Here is a 19,563-nt window from a genome sequence, read left to right on the forward strand (position 1 = left end):
CTGCTGCAAAGACTCATGGGTGCAGCCGCCCTGCCTTCTGTTACTCGAAGATGGAAAACATTTCTTGGAAGAACAAATGTAAGCCATGCATTCTTTAGAGTCGTTAGTAAGTGGCTGTAGTGTGGACAGTGATGGATGGTTTCTGCTGCCCCCTGCTGTTGCAGAACTGAAAATATCAACATACTGAGTCAAAGGCAGCTGGACTTGATGTTTTATTTAGCCTGTGATTGTTCAAGGTCTCATTTCAAAACCATGGGTATTAATCGCCTATTATAACAGCCTCTGCCGTGCTGGGGAGGCAGTGAAGCGTGCCGAAGCCATGAATCTTCTTCAGGGTTTTCTCAGAGAGAAAAAAACAAAAAAAATCTATTCAGAACAAGATACAGTACAAAACGTTCACTGAAAAGCTTTATTTAAAAATGTAGTTGGCAGGAAAATAGTTTGAATTTGGTGAACATTGCAATAAGCCACAAAGTGCTCAGTCATCTGTACAGTGAACATGGGTTTGATGGTAAGTAAGAAACCATGAAAAGAAGAAACATAAATGAGAAAGTGCTGAAACTGTGTCAGCTCTCAAAACTGCAGTAAACAGAAAAGTGAAAAGTAATTTCTAATTTAAAATGAATACTTCTCAAAAATATTTAGATGGATTATTGACTTATAGGCCAACAGAGAGGCTCTGTCACCATGGAGAAGTGGCCGCTGTGTCAAGATGTGTCTTTTTTTCAAGCACTAAACATTATTGATCCATGTCGATAGTCCCTGACACAGGGTCACAGCCAGTGAAGCAGGAACCTCTGCAGGCAAGAAACAATCAACAACACTGTTGTTCTGTAGCCTACATACATCTAAATAACAGAGCTGTCATTTTGATATGGCTTGGATTCATTAGTAATTACATTAAGAATAATTAGCAGTCTCATCAAAAGAGGGAGATTTGGCCAATCAGGTGACAAGAGAGTAGATCAAATACTGTACATTAAACCCTCCACTTTAAAAAAAAAAAAAAAAAAAAAAACCTTAAAATCCTCAACAGGCTTTTGCAAAACAACCTCTGCAGAATCCATTTTACTACTCTAAGAGTTTTATATTTAAAAAAAAAAAGTCAGATTAGATTAGACCGCCTAATTCCATTAAAAAAAAAAATACCATTACAATATGAAATGCCAGAGCTGAGTGAATTTAAATAGGTTCTGTGGGAGCTCACCATGGAGCTCAATGAGGAGCTCAATGAGTCTTTTGTGTTCTTTTATCTCTTCGGTTACCATCAGTTACTTAACACAAAACAGTGATGATGAATATATGATATAAAGGCTAATAAGAGAGAGAGCAGAATATTTATCAATGAGAAGAACCTGTCATTCACTGTCTCTGGCAGTATTACTGGTTACTACAGATCAAGCTAAAAAATAAAGCTGCTTTACTTGCATCATAAAAATGGAAAGGCAAAATCTGTGTCCTTGTTGATATGAGACAATAAGATCACATCGATCCGCTGTGGCTTGGACTGTTCCTCAATTGTATATCACTTTGAACAAAAACATCTGCCACATGAATAAATGTAAATGCAAAAACAATGTAGAAATATATTTCAAAGTATTGCCTGTGTAGCCAAAGCCTCATGTATCTTATTCCTCTTTGCCACAGAGCTCCACTGTTTCCAAAAACTATTGAAAACACATCAGTGAGCCACACTGTTGCACTGGGTGACGTTCCTTCAATAATATACACACTCTGTAACTTATTTTGACCCAAACCCACATACACCATTCTCTTGCCCCTGCTAGAGCACCAAATGCATATTAATCCACAGCTGAAGATAGTCCACAACAAATGCACTGTTTACTCCTCTTTGAATATTTGTTAAAAACTACAATGCCCAGCTGTTTGAGGGAATTTCTGAGACTTAAAAAAAAAAAAAAATGAAACTACATATTTGTGAGCCATTTTTGAAGATTTACATTTTTAGAAGGAACCAGTGCCACAGACAGGCTTGGGAAGAAGCTGACTAACACGTTGTTGGTTTTTCATAGAATTTGATGACAACTAGGAAAACGACAGAATAATGCCAGCTTCATCCCATCAAGTGTGAAATGTTGCTGGCAGATTTAGTTGTAGTATAATTACATTAAGAATATTACACTCATCAAAACCATAACAGAATGAGGTAAGAGTCATGGAGCATCTGTAGGCCCCTTTCAGACGTGGAGTTCACTCTGTGGACAAAAGACATAAAAAAAAACTAAAAAATAAAATAAATCAGACATCAGTCTCATAAGTCTTAAATCATCATTAATGCGGCCTGCTCTTCACATACAGTCTGTGAAAATGATGTCTTAGCATATTTTAACTTTGCATGGACATTACTAGACAGAATAAATTACACATGCAATTAAGTGTGCAAGTATTGCAGCTCTATCCATTGAACATACATTGAACAGACTTTGACAGCTTTAACGGACAGGTGAATGCAGAAATGATACAAATTCCATGTCTGAAAGGGGTTTTTAAACCATCATGATAATATTTATGAAAGATTTCAAGGAAAAAAAAAAACATTGGAAATGCAGAAGAGTAAAGACTTGCTTAAAGCCAAACTTTTTTGATGTGATGGCAAAGAACATTAAGATGGGAAATATCTCAAATACCAGCAGACACACAGGTTTGATTCAGTAGAAACAATTTACACAAAATATGTACACCCATGTTGTTTTTTCACCCACCCATCCAGAGTAAAAATACGAGCCATAAATCAAACTTTCACACCCAACACTTCACAAATAAACACCACTGATACAGCAGCAATAAAAAAACAAAAAAACAAAACAAAAAAACAAACCACCATAGCACAATATTCATTTCAACAGGCACAGCAGAGCGTTGGCAAACGTGGTGCACATTCAATGGCGTGGGTTAGCATATGGCTCTCTGTTGGACGAAGTTCATTAACAAGAATAAGATGGTGAAAACTGGAACACTGCTGTCCATCAAAACAGAACCTCAAGATCCTTTATAGAGAGAAGAACTGAACCATCTTCAAAGCAGCAGACACATGAGGCCGGATACGTCCTTCAAAATGATTTGTCAACATCACCGTATGGAAAAAAAAAAAGAGCTCCCACAATGCTCTTCATCACATTTGACAGGTTGTCAGGGATTGCTAAACAGCAATGAATCAAACTCCTTCAAGTATGAAGAAAACTATTCAACAAACTTCACTTCTTAAACAAGTCATCTATGGAGAGTGGATGAATGAACGGCTGTGTGTACAGTATCTCGTCCCCGACAGGGGAAATGATAATGTACTCAGACGGTTTACTTTGATCTAATTGCATGGTCGCCTCAGACCATTCCCCTTTAATTCATATAAAACAAGTGTGAATATAATCAAAACCAGGATCAGACTCAAAAGCAGGGTACAGTCGTGCCTGTTAGTGTTCCTCCGTGACAAAAAGGCAAAATTAAAAAACAAACAAAAAATCAAATGTCTACATTCATCAGTAAAACACTGTGTCATTAAGTGTTCAGTCTGGACTGAAAATCATTCAGGACTGATTCATTCATTACACCTTTATACACACTTTACTTTCAAACATTTAGGTCACAGTACCACGACCAAAAAAAAAACAAACAAAAAAAAAAAACATGACTTCGCACTAAATGTAAAGATCATTCAACAACCAGATTTCCCTTTGAACACACAACAAGGTGTGTGTGTGTGCAGTGAGCTTCAGATTTAACTTCTTGTCTTTCAGTATCTAAGCCATTATTGCTACATGTGCAAAAGTGATCCAATAAGTAATCAACCAATAAGTAATCAATCTGAAGTGCAATGCTCTCTGGGGCTTCACAGCTCTTTAACTGTCCCATTTGAGTGAAAATAAGCATTATAGCCACTGTTTTAATCTGATGGCCTCAGAGTCTTAATTAAAGACATGCATGTTAGTTATTAGGAATACTCTGCCTTTGCTTTTTGCCAAGGCACTGGCCTCAGAAGTGAAACTGGTCCCTGACGCTGCACTTTAACCGCCCACTGCTCCCAAACACTTAGGACGGGACAGTACAGGGAAACAAAGTCCTGAGAGGGATTAAAAAGTTCTAACTAGACCTAACTTCACTTATTTTACATCAGATTAATACATGAGCAAGTGCACTGAATGTTGCCAAAGCAAGGGCAAACAATGTGATTCCTTCATTAGAGCAACATGTTTAAATATGAATTTAGCTTCACATACTCCATACATTACCATCACTGGTTACTGCACCTTCAAACATCGCATTTGTTGACTCCTTCACAGCCATGACACCTGACTATGTAGGAACAATGAGGGTTTTACCGCACATGGGGGAAACACAAAGAGTAAATACAAGAATTCTCCCCGTCACCAAGTGATAAAGCACTCCCACTTTCTTCTTTTTGTTTCCCGTTAGCTCCAGCTCATCACAACTGATTTTAAAAAAAGTTTTTATCATTAGAGACCAGCTCTAACACAAACCTCTTCCTTAGAAAAAGTAAAGAAAAAGGGAAAAAAAAAACTCCTTCACATGGAAATGCATCAAAGTACAGGTGGACAGCTCAGATCTGCTTCACTGCTTGACACAGCAGTCCAGCCTGGATGGTTGCTTAGAGATGTGCCCGGCTGAGCGCCAGTGACAGTCTTTGACTCATACAGGACTCTGCGGGTCTGATTTTAACAGACGTCGACTGTATGGCGACATCACTTTGGTGGTGAGGGCCATATGGGGAGAGGATGGGCCTCCGTGTTGAAGACATACTTGTCTAGACTGAGCAGCTCCACGTCGTCAGACAAGAGCAGATACAAGTACTTCAGCGTCTCACCCAGGAAGAAACTCTCCATCTTGTCCCGGGGGCCGGGGTTAACAGGGTCGCGGACATTGTTAATGGATGTGTAGCCACCACCGGAGACCTGCAGCAGAGGTATATAGTCAGAGGTTTAATCAAGCAGAAAAAAAAGCACTATGGAGGATGCAAGTTTAACTTTCCCAAAGCTGCCAGATGTTTTACACAGAAAAACATACTCGGCTTTCCTGCCAACAATGTCAGTGAGCCTGAGAGGAAGATCGACTTTGTCATATTTTCGTAACTGTGGTCTGACATGTTGACCTGGTTTTCTTTTCTTCCTTGTCAAAAATCTGACCACAGTGATTTTTGCTGTCAGAATAAATCTTTCTCACCTGAATCTTAATTTTTAGTACCACACCTGGATCTCCAAAACAAAGCAATATAAAAAAAATCAACATTTCAGTTGACCCTCATATAATAGAGGTGATATGGCTCATCTCTCTATAAACTGTAATTTAATTGGCTGGATAATTAAAAGGGGTGATTAAACTGAAGTACCTTAGTGTACTTATTGAAGCTCTGCAGTATCTCCCATCCCCAGTCTCTGTACTTAGTGTCCTTGGTGAATCTGTACATGTAGAAGAGACTCTCCACTGTCTCTGGTCTCAGCAGGTTGTGTCTGTCTGCAGGCTGGAGGATGAAGAGGAAGGTGCCAATAAATATTACAATCAATAAAAGTGATAAGATAAAGATCAGTTTTTTAGTTTGACCTTATTTTACTAGGCAAAGCCACTGAAACTGAAAATGGCATTTTCAAGACTTATCGAGAAAGCAACGACAGAGCATTAAGATTAAATAAGATACGGATTCAAAATTCAGCGAGTGACAACACAGCAGACAGTTGGACAGCAGTGGCACACAGATGTATGTGCTTCCTTCACAGTGCTTTGAGGGAGAAATAAAAAAAAGAAAATTGAGAGCATCTTGGTGAGATTAGTTATGGCTCCAAGCACAAAGAAACAAGAAAAAACAAATGTTTTGAAAACATCCTGCGGCTAGATGTGACTCTGCTAACTTTGCCACAAACTATAAGAGTTCTTCATCTTAGAATTCAGTTAATGGAAGCACTACACATTTCTCAGACAGGGATTTAAGTTAATAAAAGTGAAAGAATAAAAACTACAATAAAGAAAGTTATGAAAAGCCTGTCTGTACAAGTAATCCCTCAGCTGTTGAATAAGAGTCCACACTAATAACAACTCCACCAGTCCCCAAGGCTCTGGAACAATCTTCAACTTTTTATGATGATTTCCTTCATTTTTTTTGTTACTTGAAATTTTTTTCATTTTCCTATTTTGTTTGACCTTACCTGAATAAATGTCTATAACCTGAACCTGCATCTTCCTGTGGATTGAAAACTGAACAACCAAGGACATGAAACCACAGGAAAAACATGTTTTTGATCAGAGGGAGTGTCAGAGGGAAATGTTCCCCATTTCCAGCCAGTGGTTAGTTCACACACTGAATTACTAAAGAACCAATGATGTCTGATCCGACATCAGTTTCCTTAGTTTTTAATCCTGGAATCACAATGAACTCCTGAAATGTTTAAAATGTTTCATACTTACTTCATACTTTGAAGTTGATGAAGACAGGTACAAGTAGGAGACAAGTACAAAAATACTACAGCTACAACTACCACCTTGCAGTTCTATCCCTCCACCAAGCAGTCAAGTTGCAGTTCAAATCCACATCAGTCCACACTCAAATGATAAACATGGTGGACTCTTTTGTCAAAATTAGCATATGAATTCTTGCTTCAAAACCAAAAGTGTGTTTTGTGAGGTCACAGTGACGGACAGACAACCCAAAAAACATAATGCACCAGCCATGTCTGTCGTTTTTACAACATTACATCACATGTAGGCTTTAATTTATAGTTTGTGCACACACCGAAAACAGACACACTAATAAGTACTAGAAGCAATATAAGTAGTGGTAGTAATATAAACACCTTTTCAAAGAGGTTGTACATGAAAATTGGGGAGTCTTTAAAATAAAAGAAATACAAAAGTGTAAATATTATTAATGACGATTTAAATAAAGAAAGACGGGACAATCAAATGCCATTAGCCTCACCTTGACAACAACATCACGCCCATCACTGGCCTGCAGGCTGAAGTGAGCGATCTCTGGGCTCAGCCCGGTCTCCATCTGTGTGTACATCTGGTGACAGGTCTCCATTAGCTGCACTGCCAAATCCATGTGGTCCCCTGAAAGGTTGTTGTGGGCCCCCAGTGCCAAGGTTCCTGGCAGGAAGCACACCAGGTGATCCTGTAGAAGAGTGACACAGAGGGATCAATCATGAAGTGAAGAACTGAGAAAGACAAGAGAAATGAGAGCTGGAATTGATCGGACTGGCTAACAGAGAGAAAGATTGACTGCAGACTGACTGCAGATGAGTTTGCACAGCAGCTGATTGATTCAACAAGGTGGTCACTGTCTGTAGATGTTTATCAAGTTTTGGCAGCGTGTGAAATACCTTACTATGACAATCAGGGGTTCATGCGTGTGGTATTTCCAAAGTAGGCCTCCTGTATGTCCAGGTCCTAAGTTATTTACAGGGTCTGCGAGCCCCTGACAGCCCCTGTATTTCACACACTGACTTTAAGTGAGCATCTCTACCATCTTAGGGTTGAAGCGGTTGTGGGACAGCTCTCCCACAAAGGTCAGTCTGCTGGGCCCCGTCTGTTTCACAAGGTGTTTTCTTACTCCCTCCACGGCCTGCAGGTAGTCCTCCAACAGGCTGGACAAAACACACAGATTAACATGGATATATTAGTTGTGTGAATGATAGTCAATTTTATATTATAGATATCAGTAAGTTTAATGAGATTTGTTTTAAGGCTGGCAGAATGGCTGATCAATGTCATAGCACATGTCGACATATATCACGAAACAGCAAATAGTGTAAATAAAAGATCTCATGTAAAATACTTTAAGTGATGTTTAATACATTGCAGTGAGTTCCACTATTATACATTACATCAGACAAAAGTCGTCACATGCTTGAAACAGAAACTTCAAAGACTCATTTAGTCACCAAATCCAATTTACTTGGAGCAGATAATAAAACAGAATCATATCATCACAATATGGTTCCACTAAAAATTAACGGTGTAGCTGCAGCTTGTAAGATGTAGAGTCTGACAATTTACACTGATTGTCATTATCCTAAATGTGTCTTGATAAGCACTTTGAAAAGTTGTGAATAACCAATATGTCTCAGCTCTAACGTGATGTACTCTCTCTAAAGTGATTCAGATTTTGTGATGATATGTGTGTATGTGTGTGTATGTGTGTGTGTGTGTGTGTGTGTGTGTGTGTGTGTGTGTGAGTGGGGGCAGAGAGTAGGGTATTGACATGCCGCAGAAAGTCCGACCTGCCAGGAATAGAAGCAGTGACTCTGTTCAGACTCTGGTCACCTCAATCATGTAAAGAGTTTCGATAATCAGGAAACTTTGCAGCTCACACACTGTACGGCAACAAGTGTTGTTATCTATGTAACATCAGAACGATCACACACATATGAACACTGGCCGGATGTCACCATACACGAGTCTCAGCCATGGTGACTAAATTACTACTAAAACTCGACACTTAAACATTTGCCTGTTGTGTCCATTATGTCTGAGGTTTTATTTGATTTTCTGTTAATTGACACGGTCTTAATCCTCCAGTCCATGATCTTGTCTTCTTTCTGTGTTTGATAGTTAATAGGCTGCTAATAACCGGTGAATTTTAGCACAATCCCAGGGCAGGTTAACTGTTAGGTTCATTTCCTTTCAAATGTCACGCTGATCATTTTTAACATAAATGGTAAAACAAACTATAGACGGGCGAAGCTACGTGAGTTGGCAGTGTCGCAAAATGGCTGTTACAGGGAGTTCCAATTATACTCTAAAACAGCCGATTCATATCTGCCTAATAATGTTTGAATTGGAATTTACATATGAGTCGATTTAATATTGAAAACAACACATATACGATACTTTCTAGTAGGCATGTGGTCACTCACAGATGGTTTTGAGAAACACTAAATTTAAAACATGTTTTAACTAATTTACTCGCGGACCACTAGGGGTCACTTGTGGACCACTGGTGGTCAGCGGACAACACTTCGATAGAGGCTGCGATACACTAAGTTTTCTTTCCTATGGCTCTGTTGTTTCAGCTTTTACAAGCTTTTGCAAATATTTCTCTGAATCACAGAACATTAAATCTGAAAAGTAAAGCTGGACTCACTCGTCTTCTGTTTTGCCTCCCTGGAGCCACTGTTTAAGCAGGTATTCATAGTAGCTGTCTGCCCTGGCACCGAGTGTGAAGACTCCTTTGTGCGTGAACTGGCCACTGTTGGTGTTGATGAACATGGGCACCAGGCCGTCATGTTTGCCTGGCAGCTTGTGGACCAGCTTCATTACCTCATTCACAACCTCCTGGAAAGATAAAAACACAGAGGAGATGACACTACTGCCAAGACATGAGATAATGAACCCGAGCTTCACTTCACTTACTGCTCATGTGTTCGAAAAAGATGGTTTTAAGCTGTTTATCATTGCAAAATCATTAGCTATTTCACACTTTGATGCGATTGGGCTCATCAAAAGCTATGTCTCAGAGGGCTGGCTCAGGTTATGACAGATCTTATTCAAGTTACTGTCAGGCTGGGTTGAAAAACTTCAGGCGCGAGCTCTGGTTTCTGGAATCACTCATACACTGACAACAAGATGGATTTAAAGCAAATCCTAGGTCATGCTTGTCACTTCAATCACGCAAGTGTTTTCGACCTGTGCTTAATGTCTGATTTTAAGTGAACTGAAACCCTCCATCTGAACCCAGGAAATATTAATATGAACCACCTCCAATCTTTTTACAGTCCATCTCAGATAATTAAAAGTAATGTCAAATGTAATTACTTGACACACACACGCACTATTATGGAGACCCTTGTGTTGTCCTGACCTGGTACTGTGGCTCCTGGGTGAGGCGGCTCAGCTCTCTGAATTCCAGCTGAATGCTCGTCACCTCAGCCAGCGTGCTGTCAGACGTCCAGCGAGGGGGGTGGGCTGTTCCCTTCCCGATGTTGACGTCTGAGAATGGGATCTTTGAGGGAGTTTTGAAGGCAGGCATCAACCTGGACCCGAGATCTTTCTTTAAGTGGAAAGAGGAACAGAGATAGATGGTCTAGTTCTGCTTTCTAGGTATTGTGGAATCTATTTTGCAGGAACATTACCACAACAATAAATATGAAGACACCATGAGCAGAAATATTATCTGCTTTTGATAATGGTGATATTGTATATGTGCACGCTTCTCCCATAACCCTGAAGCCTCATGACTCTGTATCACAGAGCACAGCACTTCATCACAGGTGACACTTTTCGCACTCACCATCGCATCCTATATGAAAAGGTGGGATGGTCCTCCATAACAACAGAAGGGAGCAGCACTGTATGTAGTTTATATAAGGCTCTCCTGCAGAAACTACCTATGTTTGCTCTCTGGTCACAATGTCGGGTCACAGGACACTTTAACTATAGCTGTACCTCTTGTTCACACTGAACTTGGAAAAACTGGTTTAAAACACTTTTCTTAAATGTGAAAATGAATAATGTATGTCTGTGAATTACCTGTGTGTGTCTATTTTCTTATAGACAAGTCAAAGTATAAACTGTATATGTTTATTTTTGTCTACAGGTTTTTCTTGAAAAAGAGATTACGAACTCAATGAAACTACGTTTTCAAATAAAAGATCTAATAATAACTTTTAAAGTGTTGTTTTCTTGTTCATTTGAACATGATGTCTAGAAAAACTTACAACTCTACCCTGCACCATTATGTTCTAAAACAACTGCACTACACAAGAAAACAGACACTATGAATGTCTGTTATGGACTGACTCACTGCTTTGTCTAGAAAGAGTTGGTCTCCTGTAAGATGGTAGGTACTGAGCAGGCCCCCAAGGACACGGATGGTCGTCTCAAAAAGATTCACGTCCACATTCTTGTTGAAGGTAAGCTCTTTCTCTACCCAGGTCTTTGCTTCTTCAAACTCTGTGTGGAGTGAGGCAGAGTATAAGAGTGAGGAAGAGATAGAGAGGAGAAGAAAGAACTACACTTATACACTAATTTAACATGGCATTTTAAAGATGTCTTGCTGTTGTTTTGATCAAGTGGTCTAGTAACCAACTCCAGAGACAGTCCTTCACTGATGTTATGTCATATTCTTCAAAGAAAATTCCACTAATTAGCATCACAATCCCCTTACAGACTCACAATCAACAGTAAAAAAAAACAGCTGAACCAGTTATTGTCTTTTTTATTCCATACACTCTTCTTCCTTTTCAAATCCTGGCACTACATTAACCATAATTCAACTGGACTGCTGACTGCCTGTGCTATTAGTAGCATGATAGTAGCAGCTACTGGAGCTTTAAGCTACGAGGTTTATGCAGCGATGAGTAGCGGGCTACAGAAATCTGATAAACTCACTTCTTTCTAACACCTCATCCCATCATTTTTACACATTAGACCTCACACAGCTTCCTCTGGAGCCACAGGACGTTTTACACATATTTTTTACATATGCACTGCTACTCCAACATCTGTAAAAAGACTTTGACACATAAAATCAGTGAAGCTTCCCCTTCAAACTTTGTTAAAACTAAATGCAAAGCTAACCTTCAGCGACTGCACGATTACCTACATAATGTACAAATAGACAGATGTGAGTGGATACAACAGATACAAATATTCTCCAGGCAGTGAAAATTATGGCAAAGATGCACCTGTGCAAGCTGAAAAAGTTTCAACTTAACAAAAAAAAACTTTTGGTATTTGTAACAAAATATATATCATCTGCCTATATTAGTATTGCATTTGACATCTGTATTAAAACATGAGAGAGGGAATAAGTGACACACAATACCTTCTTTTAGGCCCATAATCCACATTGTGTCCAGGGAATCAATGAGGGTCAGACCCAGTCCAAACCACTCGCCAAAAGACTTGGAAATGGGCTTGAGCTCATCATGACCCCAGGCAAAGTCCTTATAGCCCTTCCACGCATGTCTGAAGGCATCACGTACTGCCTCCAGTCTGTCCACTTTTCCAGTTGAAACTACAAACAAAGTTCCACAAAGGAATGAATAAGAAATGAAAGGCTAATCTTAAAAGTCTGTGTAGAGAGAGGAAGCCCTCTGCAGTGCCCGTCTCATTTTATAATTATTTTCAGCAGACAGAATATTCTGTGTCATGTGTTGATGCAGCTGCTTTGAGCACAGCAGGGCTTTATCTTGCAAGTTAGAAAACGTTCAAACTTTAAGTCAGAAAAAGGTGATGGGCTTTAAACAGCATACACCAGTAGAGCTGGCAGAAGCACTGAAGAAAAGAATCCGTTTGAGGGGAAATATAAAACCCGAAAAATTTTAACTTTTCTCAGCTCCTTCCTTCATAACTCCCTACTTCTAATGACAAAACCTTACAGCTTCTGTTTTACATCATTGTTCTCTTTGGGTTTTGGACTGTTGGTCAGACGTTTGAAGACATGAACTTGTGATGGACATTTTTAGCTTTTTAAAGACTAAATAAATAATTGTTAGTTGCAGACTGTATACCTTAATTTCTCATGTCCCCTTGCCCTTGCTGTATAAAGCTCTTGGTAAGAAGTCCAGCAGTTCAGTACTGACCTTCTAGTGGGACAGTGTCAGCAGGGTTGGCTGGGGGCGCTGCAGCTTCTTTCTCATTGGGGGAGGGTGGAGGCTCAGTGGCCTGGTCGGCTTCAATCATCGCTCCTCTCCAGCTGCATAACAAAAGTAAAAACCGATCTGATGTTTGATGCCTGATGCCTGAATTATTTATAACTGCTTCTCTGATGCACGTATTTCAAAAAAACAGCTGTTACAGGGCCTCGGTGCAGCTGGAACATGTTTGATTCTGATTTTCAAGGCACAATCATGTTAACAAGTCATCCTTTTTTCCCCACTGTTCCAAAACAGTTGTTTTGTACATTCCTTTAAAAGGGGAAAAAGCAAACAACAGATCACCTGACAAGCTTCTTTTCTTTATCCTCATCCCCGCCTCCTCCATCTTGAACAACCTCCTGCTCTTGCTTTTCCCCACCGACTGTATCTGAAACGTTTCCATCTTTCTGTAGGCTCGGCGGACCTCTCTTGTTCGGAAATGTCTTTTTCTGTGGATAAACAAACGGCTAGAGCTAAAAATGAGGGGACAACATGAACACCTTATGGTAAAGGATTAATAAATTTGTAGATGTGTGAGCCACCTAAGTTATTACAGCATCATGACTGATCTTTTACAACCATTTCATCAAACTAATTCACCAAGATGTCACACAGAGGACACCTGATAACTAATATCATGAGAATTTGTGAACTCTAGCGTTTTTATGTTTTAATTTATTGTCGATTGATGTCACTGTAATAAATACATAGAAACACAACTCTGACCTTAGTGGGAGGTTTTGCCAAAATGGGGGTGTTTGGTCCTCTGGGCTCCGCCACAGCATCTGGACCCACAGCTGGTCCCACAGCTGTTCCCACAGCTGGTCCCACCGCTGGTCCCACCGCTGGTCCAACCGCTGGTCCAACCGCTGGTCCCACAGCTGGTCCCACATGTGGCCTCGCCACAGGAACGGGAGCTTTATCTGCAACTGGACCCAACACAGGCTTCACACCTGGAGGAATGGCCTTCAGCTCTCTGTCATTCAGCTCCAGCCAGTCCTCCCTGTCCGCCAACCCTACACACACAAAATGAACAAGAAAGCAAACTGAGACTGCGGCAGCTCACTATTTTAAGCATTATAGATTAAATTATGGGTCTAAAACTGTCTTCCAAAACATCATAGCATTAAAACCGGCTCATCACAGAGATGGCCACAGATGAAGATGGAAGTTGTCTTCCAAACTTCCCTACCACACAGACCCTGACCAAGTCTGGGCAGGCACACAATATATCATGCTTTTCCAAAAGCTGAGTCTTTCCAGTCCAAACTAAAACTCAAGGAGCTTTCACATTTATCTTCTCTGGAGAGGGATTTTTGAAAAGCTTGTGGGTGTATAAAACACTGGCTGTGTGAATGGAATGCCCAAACAGAGAGAAATAGAGGCATTTCAGATTTAACCATCTTAGTGTGTACGTGGGCTGAAAATCAAATACAGCACATACAGAAGTAAAAAGAGTCCAAGGAAGCAGGTGCACACAAAAACTAATCTAAATTTAAAAAGCGTAACTATCACAGGGTCTCCAAACACAACAAAACAGGCAATCCAACGCATCAGCTTCAACTAGTCATGGAGCAGGACCATTTGAATTAATGACAGACTTGTCTCTGCCTGTGTGCAAGTGTAGTATTGTGTGGGCATTGTTTACCTCCCCATTGCTTTGTGATGCTTGGATAGGAGAGAAGTCCAAATATGAGCAGCAGAGCCAGCAGGAACAGGATGAGGCTTCGCTGGAGCCGAGACAGCTGCTTCCATTTCTGTAGGGAGATAAACAAACAGAACTTACCTCATTGAGTCATGTCTAACAACTCTAAATTAAAATCAGGAGCATTTGTCAGTATATTATATCATCCTCCCCGTCCTAAAATATCTTAAATCTGTTTAAGCTTCTTTTAAAAATAGCGAAATAGTGAAAGAGGGAGAAGCCTTATGGCCTTCCTTGTCCAGCTTACCCTGTACAAACTAAACATTGCTCTCCACATGAGGCACTAAGCTCAGTGAGAGATCACAAATAAACTAAACCAGTGCAACCCAGCAGTGCAGAGGGAGGGACAGAGTCAGGCTTCTCTCAGGAGAGAAGACAAACAGGCAGGCTGGTACCACTCCGCTACCTACTCTAATTAACACCTGTGCAACACCATGAAAGTATTGAGCCATCGTCTGCGAGCTGTGACGGAACACACAACAGACTTTATCTCAGGGGACGTTTTCATTTTACTTTGCTATAGTTCATTTAACACAACAGCATGAGAACATTCAGCACAGCCTGATGGTACATCTCCAAAAACGCAGGTTTTATTCTGAATACTGGATCTCATAAGATCCAGTGTTATACTTTTTGACAAGATGTAATATACTCAGATTTGCACTAAGACATGCAGCCAAAAGCTCTAAAGCTACTAAACCCTGAGTTTAGGATATTTTATTACAAGAAACATATTTTATTAATCAGACATTTGCTTTATATCGCTGTCAACACAACCGTCTTTCCCTAACACATCAACTGAATATGTGAACAGCAATGTAGTTATTAGATGTTACATTCCCTTCTTTAAAGTTGACAGTGCACAATAAAGAGGAGACCATTATTACATTTCTCTATCTGAACTGGGTTGGAGGCAGGAGATTCACTCAGCAGGCTGCCTGTTGAAATACAGAATCACTCACACTCACACACATACCAATGAGAGTTTCAGCGCTTCCACCCGACGTGTGTCCCAAGAAAACCAGTGTGACTAGTAAGCAAGTGGCAAGTGAAGCCCCTTTCATTGTGTGTGGAGCGAACGTTGAGCCAACAAGCCACTCAAAGCAACATGATTTGCAGACAGAGGTTCTCTCAGGAACTATAAACACTCATCAAATTTGACCACATGTCCAGGGGAGAGCTGAGCCAGATCCAGTCTCTGCTATAAAACTGGATTTATAGAAGGAATGTCTGTTGATATACTTCCCAAATAAAAAGTTATAGATCAGTCAATGAGAGCAGTGGTTTGCCTTTTCAATTCATACAGAATGAATTCCCTTGATGAGAGCTGACCATGCTGTTTTTGTTTTTTATGAGAAGATGGGTTTATGGTTTTTGATGAAAAGATGATTGTTGATGATTAAAGAAGCGCTGCCTAATAATCAGGGTATCTGCAGATGTTTTTGAAAGTAAAATATTACTAATAAAAACAAAATAAATACCTCATGTTTTATAGGTTCTAGGATTGCAAAAAGGATGCAAAGGTGTAAAATAAAGGAAGAAAGTTGAAAACATTACAGCTTATTTTTTAATCATAACCTTCTGTTTTTTTTAACTAAATGTGGACACTGATTTGAAAGTGACAGATGGTCCAACTGTGTTTAAAATAAAGCAGATTTGTTGGGGGGAAAACAACATGTTTTAGGCCATATATTGTTAAACTAAAGGGAATGCACACCAGCATCTTCTGCATGTCAAAACGCCCACTGCTTTCTGTGCAGCCCCACATACCTGTGGTGTCTTGATATGCATCACTGCAGGCTGTTGTCCATCAGGATACACCACTGTCAGGTTTTCTCAATATCAACAGATTTTTGAGTCTCCAGAAAATCTGCAATTTTATCGCAAATGCTCAAGAGATTAGAACGTCCCAGCTACTGTTGCCTGACATTTACTTCTGTCTGTGTGGTGTGTTCAGTGTGTGCTGGCCTACTGGTGTCAGATGATATGCATCAAATGCAAGACGCTAAATGACATGACTGGTATGTGTTGAACACAACACTAATAGCTGTGAACACACAGAGCTCATTAATTGGTGAAATTCAAATCTTTTAGTATTTCCATCTAAGACCACTGAACTGATAAAACTGAATTGATTACACAGAAAATTTCAGTGAACAAACAAGGCAGTCTCGTTGAGAGCGAGGCTGTAAGACCAGTTGAACAAGGATGAAAGGGGAAACCTGTTAACGAAGCTGCTGAGTTTCAAACCCCCCGCAGAAGGAATAGCAAACAAAAGTATGAGATGTGATATGGTAACTGTAACATAATATACCTCAGTATCAAAACCAAGAATGAAGACGAGGTCGCTCATAGTCAGAGGGCAAAATGAGGTGAGAGAGTTGAAAGACATTGAAAATAAAGAAAACAAGATTAAAGAAAATGTGAAAAGGGAGGCATAAGAAAGACGATGAGATGCAAAGAATTCGTTTTATCTTCCTGTTGTGAACAGACACAATGTGCTCAAGGCAGGCTTTTATCTGAGGAGTTTGAAAGTTCAGGCTGCTCTACAACAAAGGAAACGTAAAAAAGGAAGACTGAAACCCAGGCATCGATTTGTCACAAAGGCAGATACATTTCATAAAGACAGAGATCATCTATCTCAGTGAAGTCATCAGAAACATAACCAGGCAGGTTGATACCAGCAGCTGAAGCCTTGCTGTAGTCTTCACAATCAGTCACAACTGAGCAACTCATCAACTAGGGCTGGGCCATGTGAAAATACGAGAAATTTGATTTTTTTTTATGCTGTTTATATCAAGTGCAGTTATCCCTTCAATACCTCTGGCTGTATCATATTAGGCCATGATGGACGAGGTTGCAAATCAATGAGCAGGACTGCTTCATGGAAATATTTGATTTACAGGATTACTACATCAATATGATGAATTTAATTTCTCCAGCATTTAATTCTATAAAGTATCTGGTCTTTTTATCATTGAACATTTTCTCAATTAACGTCCTACAATAAACCATAACTCTGAGATTGAGAGGTGAATGGACCTCAGATGCAGATAAGAGCCTTTTGTGACTATAACAACCTGTGACAGCATTTCTGGTGACATCTGGTCAAAAACAAGCTCATGACCTTGCATCAAACATAGGGGTTTGTGTGTCAAAGTGGTAAAACTCAGCTCTGTCTAGAGCAATGATCTAAAACACTGTACTACGGGACCACTCACCCTCCAGCAGGACTGTCTGCGGTGCTTGCCGTTGTTGTAGGAGTGGCTGTGCGGATCACTGAGTGTCAGAGAGATGAAGTCCTTTCTGGAAGGCGGATACATCCTCTGATCGGGGCAGACAGTCGTAGCTCATAGAAGCTGCACTCAGAAAAGTGAAAACCACAGTTAGACTAACTAACATTACTAAAGCAAGGGTAATGTAAAACGTGAAAGGTGAAATTAGGGTGGATCCCAACATTGTGCTGAAAGGACTGGTGGAAAAAAAGAAAAATCAAAATAAAATGAACTGACTATCTTTATAATCAATCAATCATATTAGTGATTTAAATAGTAGAAATGCAACACACTAAATGGTTCCACTTTTGCAAATGTGAGAATTTGCTACTTTTGTCTGTTTCATAGCATCGTAAATGTACAGCTTTCAAGTTCTTGGACTATGGCTGTGTGGTGGACCAGATACACAGACATCAGGATAACTAAAGTAAAACTAGGCTACATTTTGCTTAAAAGTGTAGGATTATAGGAATGTTTTTTTCAGCCACATTAGGGTTATTGGAATATGTTTATTTAACTGACTGAATGTTTAGGTTTTTACAAAGGGGAGTGTACCAGTTTTCTTGAACCTGCCATCACGTTAGAAATCAAGTTAGAAGATTGAAATTCATGATTTTACCACAAACCAGCCATGTTTATTGCAAACTTTAATTGATTTACATATGCCCAGACACCATTTGCAGCAATTACCTGCCAGATACCTTCACTGCTATTTTCACTTCATCTGTCTGACATGTCAGTTTTCCTGATGTTTTGTTAACTGTTTGTAAGGACCTTTCTTCATTGATAGACAATTTCCAGCTGCTGCAATGTTAATTTGCTAAAGCCTGCATGAATTGTTAAACATTTCTAGAGAGGAAACTAAGACTTCTCACTGAAGTTTTACTTGAGCTATGAGAGTAATACAACTAGTACAACTAGCATGTGCATTGATCAAAATACACACCCTCCTTTACACACACAAGTCATATAAAATACAGCATGATTGTTGATTGTGCATTAGGCTTTTCATACTCAACGACTGTTTTTTTTTTTTTTATCTCTCTCAGTTTCACTTTAAAATGTATGCATCACCACCCCCTTCAGCACCATGGACAGCTGATGATAACAAGCTCTTAACTCTTGAGTGATATTTTGGGAAGCGGCTGTAAAACCTTAGAAGGCTCTTAAAAACGCTCTTTGATTGTTATCGGCGCACAGGGTTTAATTCAGTGTAGTGATGTTCCTTTAAGTGTTCACAGGGTCTCTGTGTCTCTTTATCAGTGATTAAAAGTAAAAAGAGGAAAGCTATAGGGAGCATAATTCTGACAAGGCAATAACATAGGTTGCTTTGTAAATCGTGCACGCTACTTCAAAAGTCTTCTTACTACAGCTGACATCTTTAAAAGGGTATTTTAAGAATGTACGCAAAAAATGAAACCGACTACTAGTCATTTGCAGCAAGAAAGCTATATAAGCTAATTGGGCTAATCTGTAGCTTTCACCCCGTTTTCCACACATTACTGACATGCTGTGTAAACACACCGGCAAAATCACAAAAATATCAAACATTCAGCTGCCTCCCCCTCACCTTTGTGCCTGGTTGGCTGCCTCACAGCGACGTTACTCTCCTCAAAGCTAAGCAGCTGTTAGCTAGCTGCGAGGGGCTTAGCTCGCTTCCCTCGCCTTGTTTCTGAATGGAAAGTGACACTGTTCAGCTGCCAGAAAGACCAACATGTAACACAGCAGCCCGTCCGACTGTCACGCAAATGAACTCCTGTTTCATGAAACGTCAAACGAACTAAACTGGGATAAACATGGCTATAGTTAGCGTGTGGGAAACCACAGACAAATGCGGAAATGTAAAAGCTGGCGAGAGATGACGCTGTGCGTCACGTGACGTGTGCATGTGTTCTGACGGGTTTGAGCGTTAACCCTTTACAACCCCTCAACATAAAACTTTAGCCTGAACTTTATGGTGCTGCAGGTGATGTATACC

General features: G+C 40.0%; 1 protein-coding gene across 1 annotated transcript; it reads right to left on the minus strand.

Annotated features, from left to right (window-relative positions):
• Positions 1–395: 395 nt before the first annotated feature.
• man1b1a (mannosidase, alpha, class 1B, member 1a) lies at positions 396–19,423 on the minus strand. Its single transcript, XM_023399923.2, has 14 exons — positions 19,156–19,423; positions 17,532–17,669; positions 14,254–14,362; positions 13,332–13,621; positions 12,909–13,054; positions 12,552–12,664; positions 11,792–11,983; positions 10,769–10,917; positions 9,827–10,015; positions 9,110–9,300; positions 7,490–7,610; positions 6,944–7,138; positions 5,363–5,494; positions 396–4,928 (listed from the first exon to the last, which is right to left on the minus strand). Exons 2-14 carry the CDS (start codon positions 17,631–17,633, stop codon positions 4,719–4,721), a joined length of 2,139 nt encoding a protein of 712 aa, XP_023255691.1. The 5' UTR covers positions 17,634–17,669; positions 19,156–19,423; the 3' UTR covers positions 396–4,718.
• Positions 19,424–19,563: the final 140 nt, after the last annotated feature.

Source organism: Seriola lalandi, unplaced genomic scaffold (assembly GCF_002814215.2).
Source record: "Seriola lalandi dorsalis isolate HSWRI2012SDOR001 ecotype SW California unplaced genomic scaffold, Sedor1 jcf7180002052129, whole genome shotgun sequence".
Lineage (NCBI taxonomy): Eukaryota > Metazoa > Chordata > Actinopteri > Carangiformes > Carangidae > Seriola > Seriola lalandi.

Bases quoted from the DNA above. Each gene is read 5' to 3' on its own strand.
- man1b1a (XM_023399923.2), bottom strand. From the start codon at position 17,633: ATGTATCCGCCTTCCAGAAAGGACTTCATCTCTCTGACACTCAGTGAT. The intron at 10,016-10,768 runs GTGAGTCAGTCC...TTCCACTTAAAG, and splicing joins AACTCTTTCTAGACAAAGCA to AAAGATCTCGGGTCCAGGTT. The intron at 7,139-7,489 runs GTAGAGATGCTC...ACTCTTCTACAG, and splicing joins ACCGCTTCAACCCTAAGATG to GATCACCTGGTGTGCTTCCT.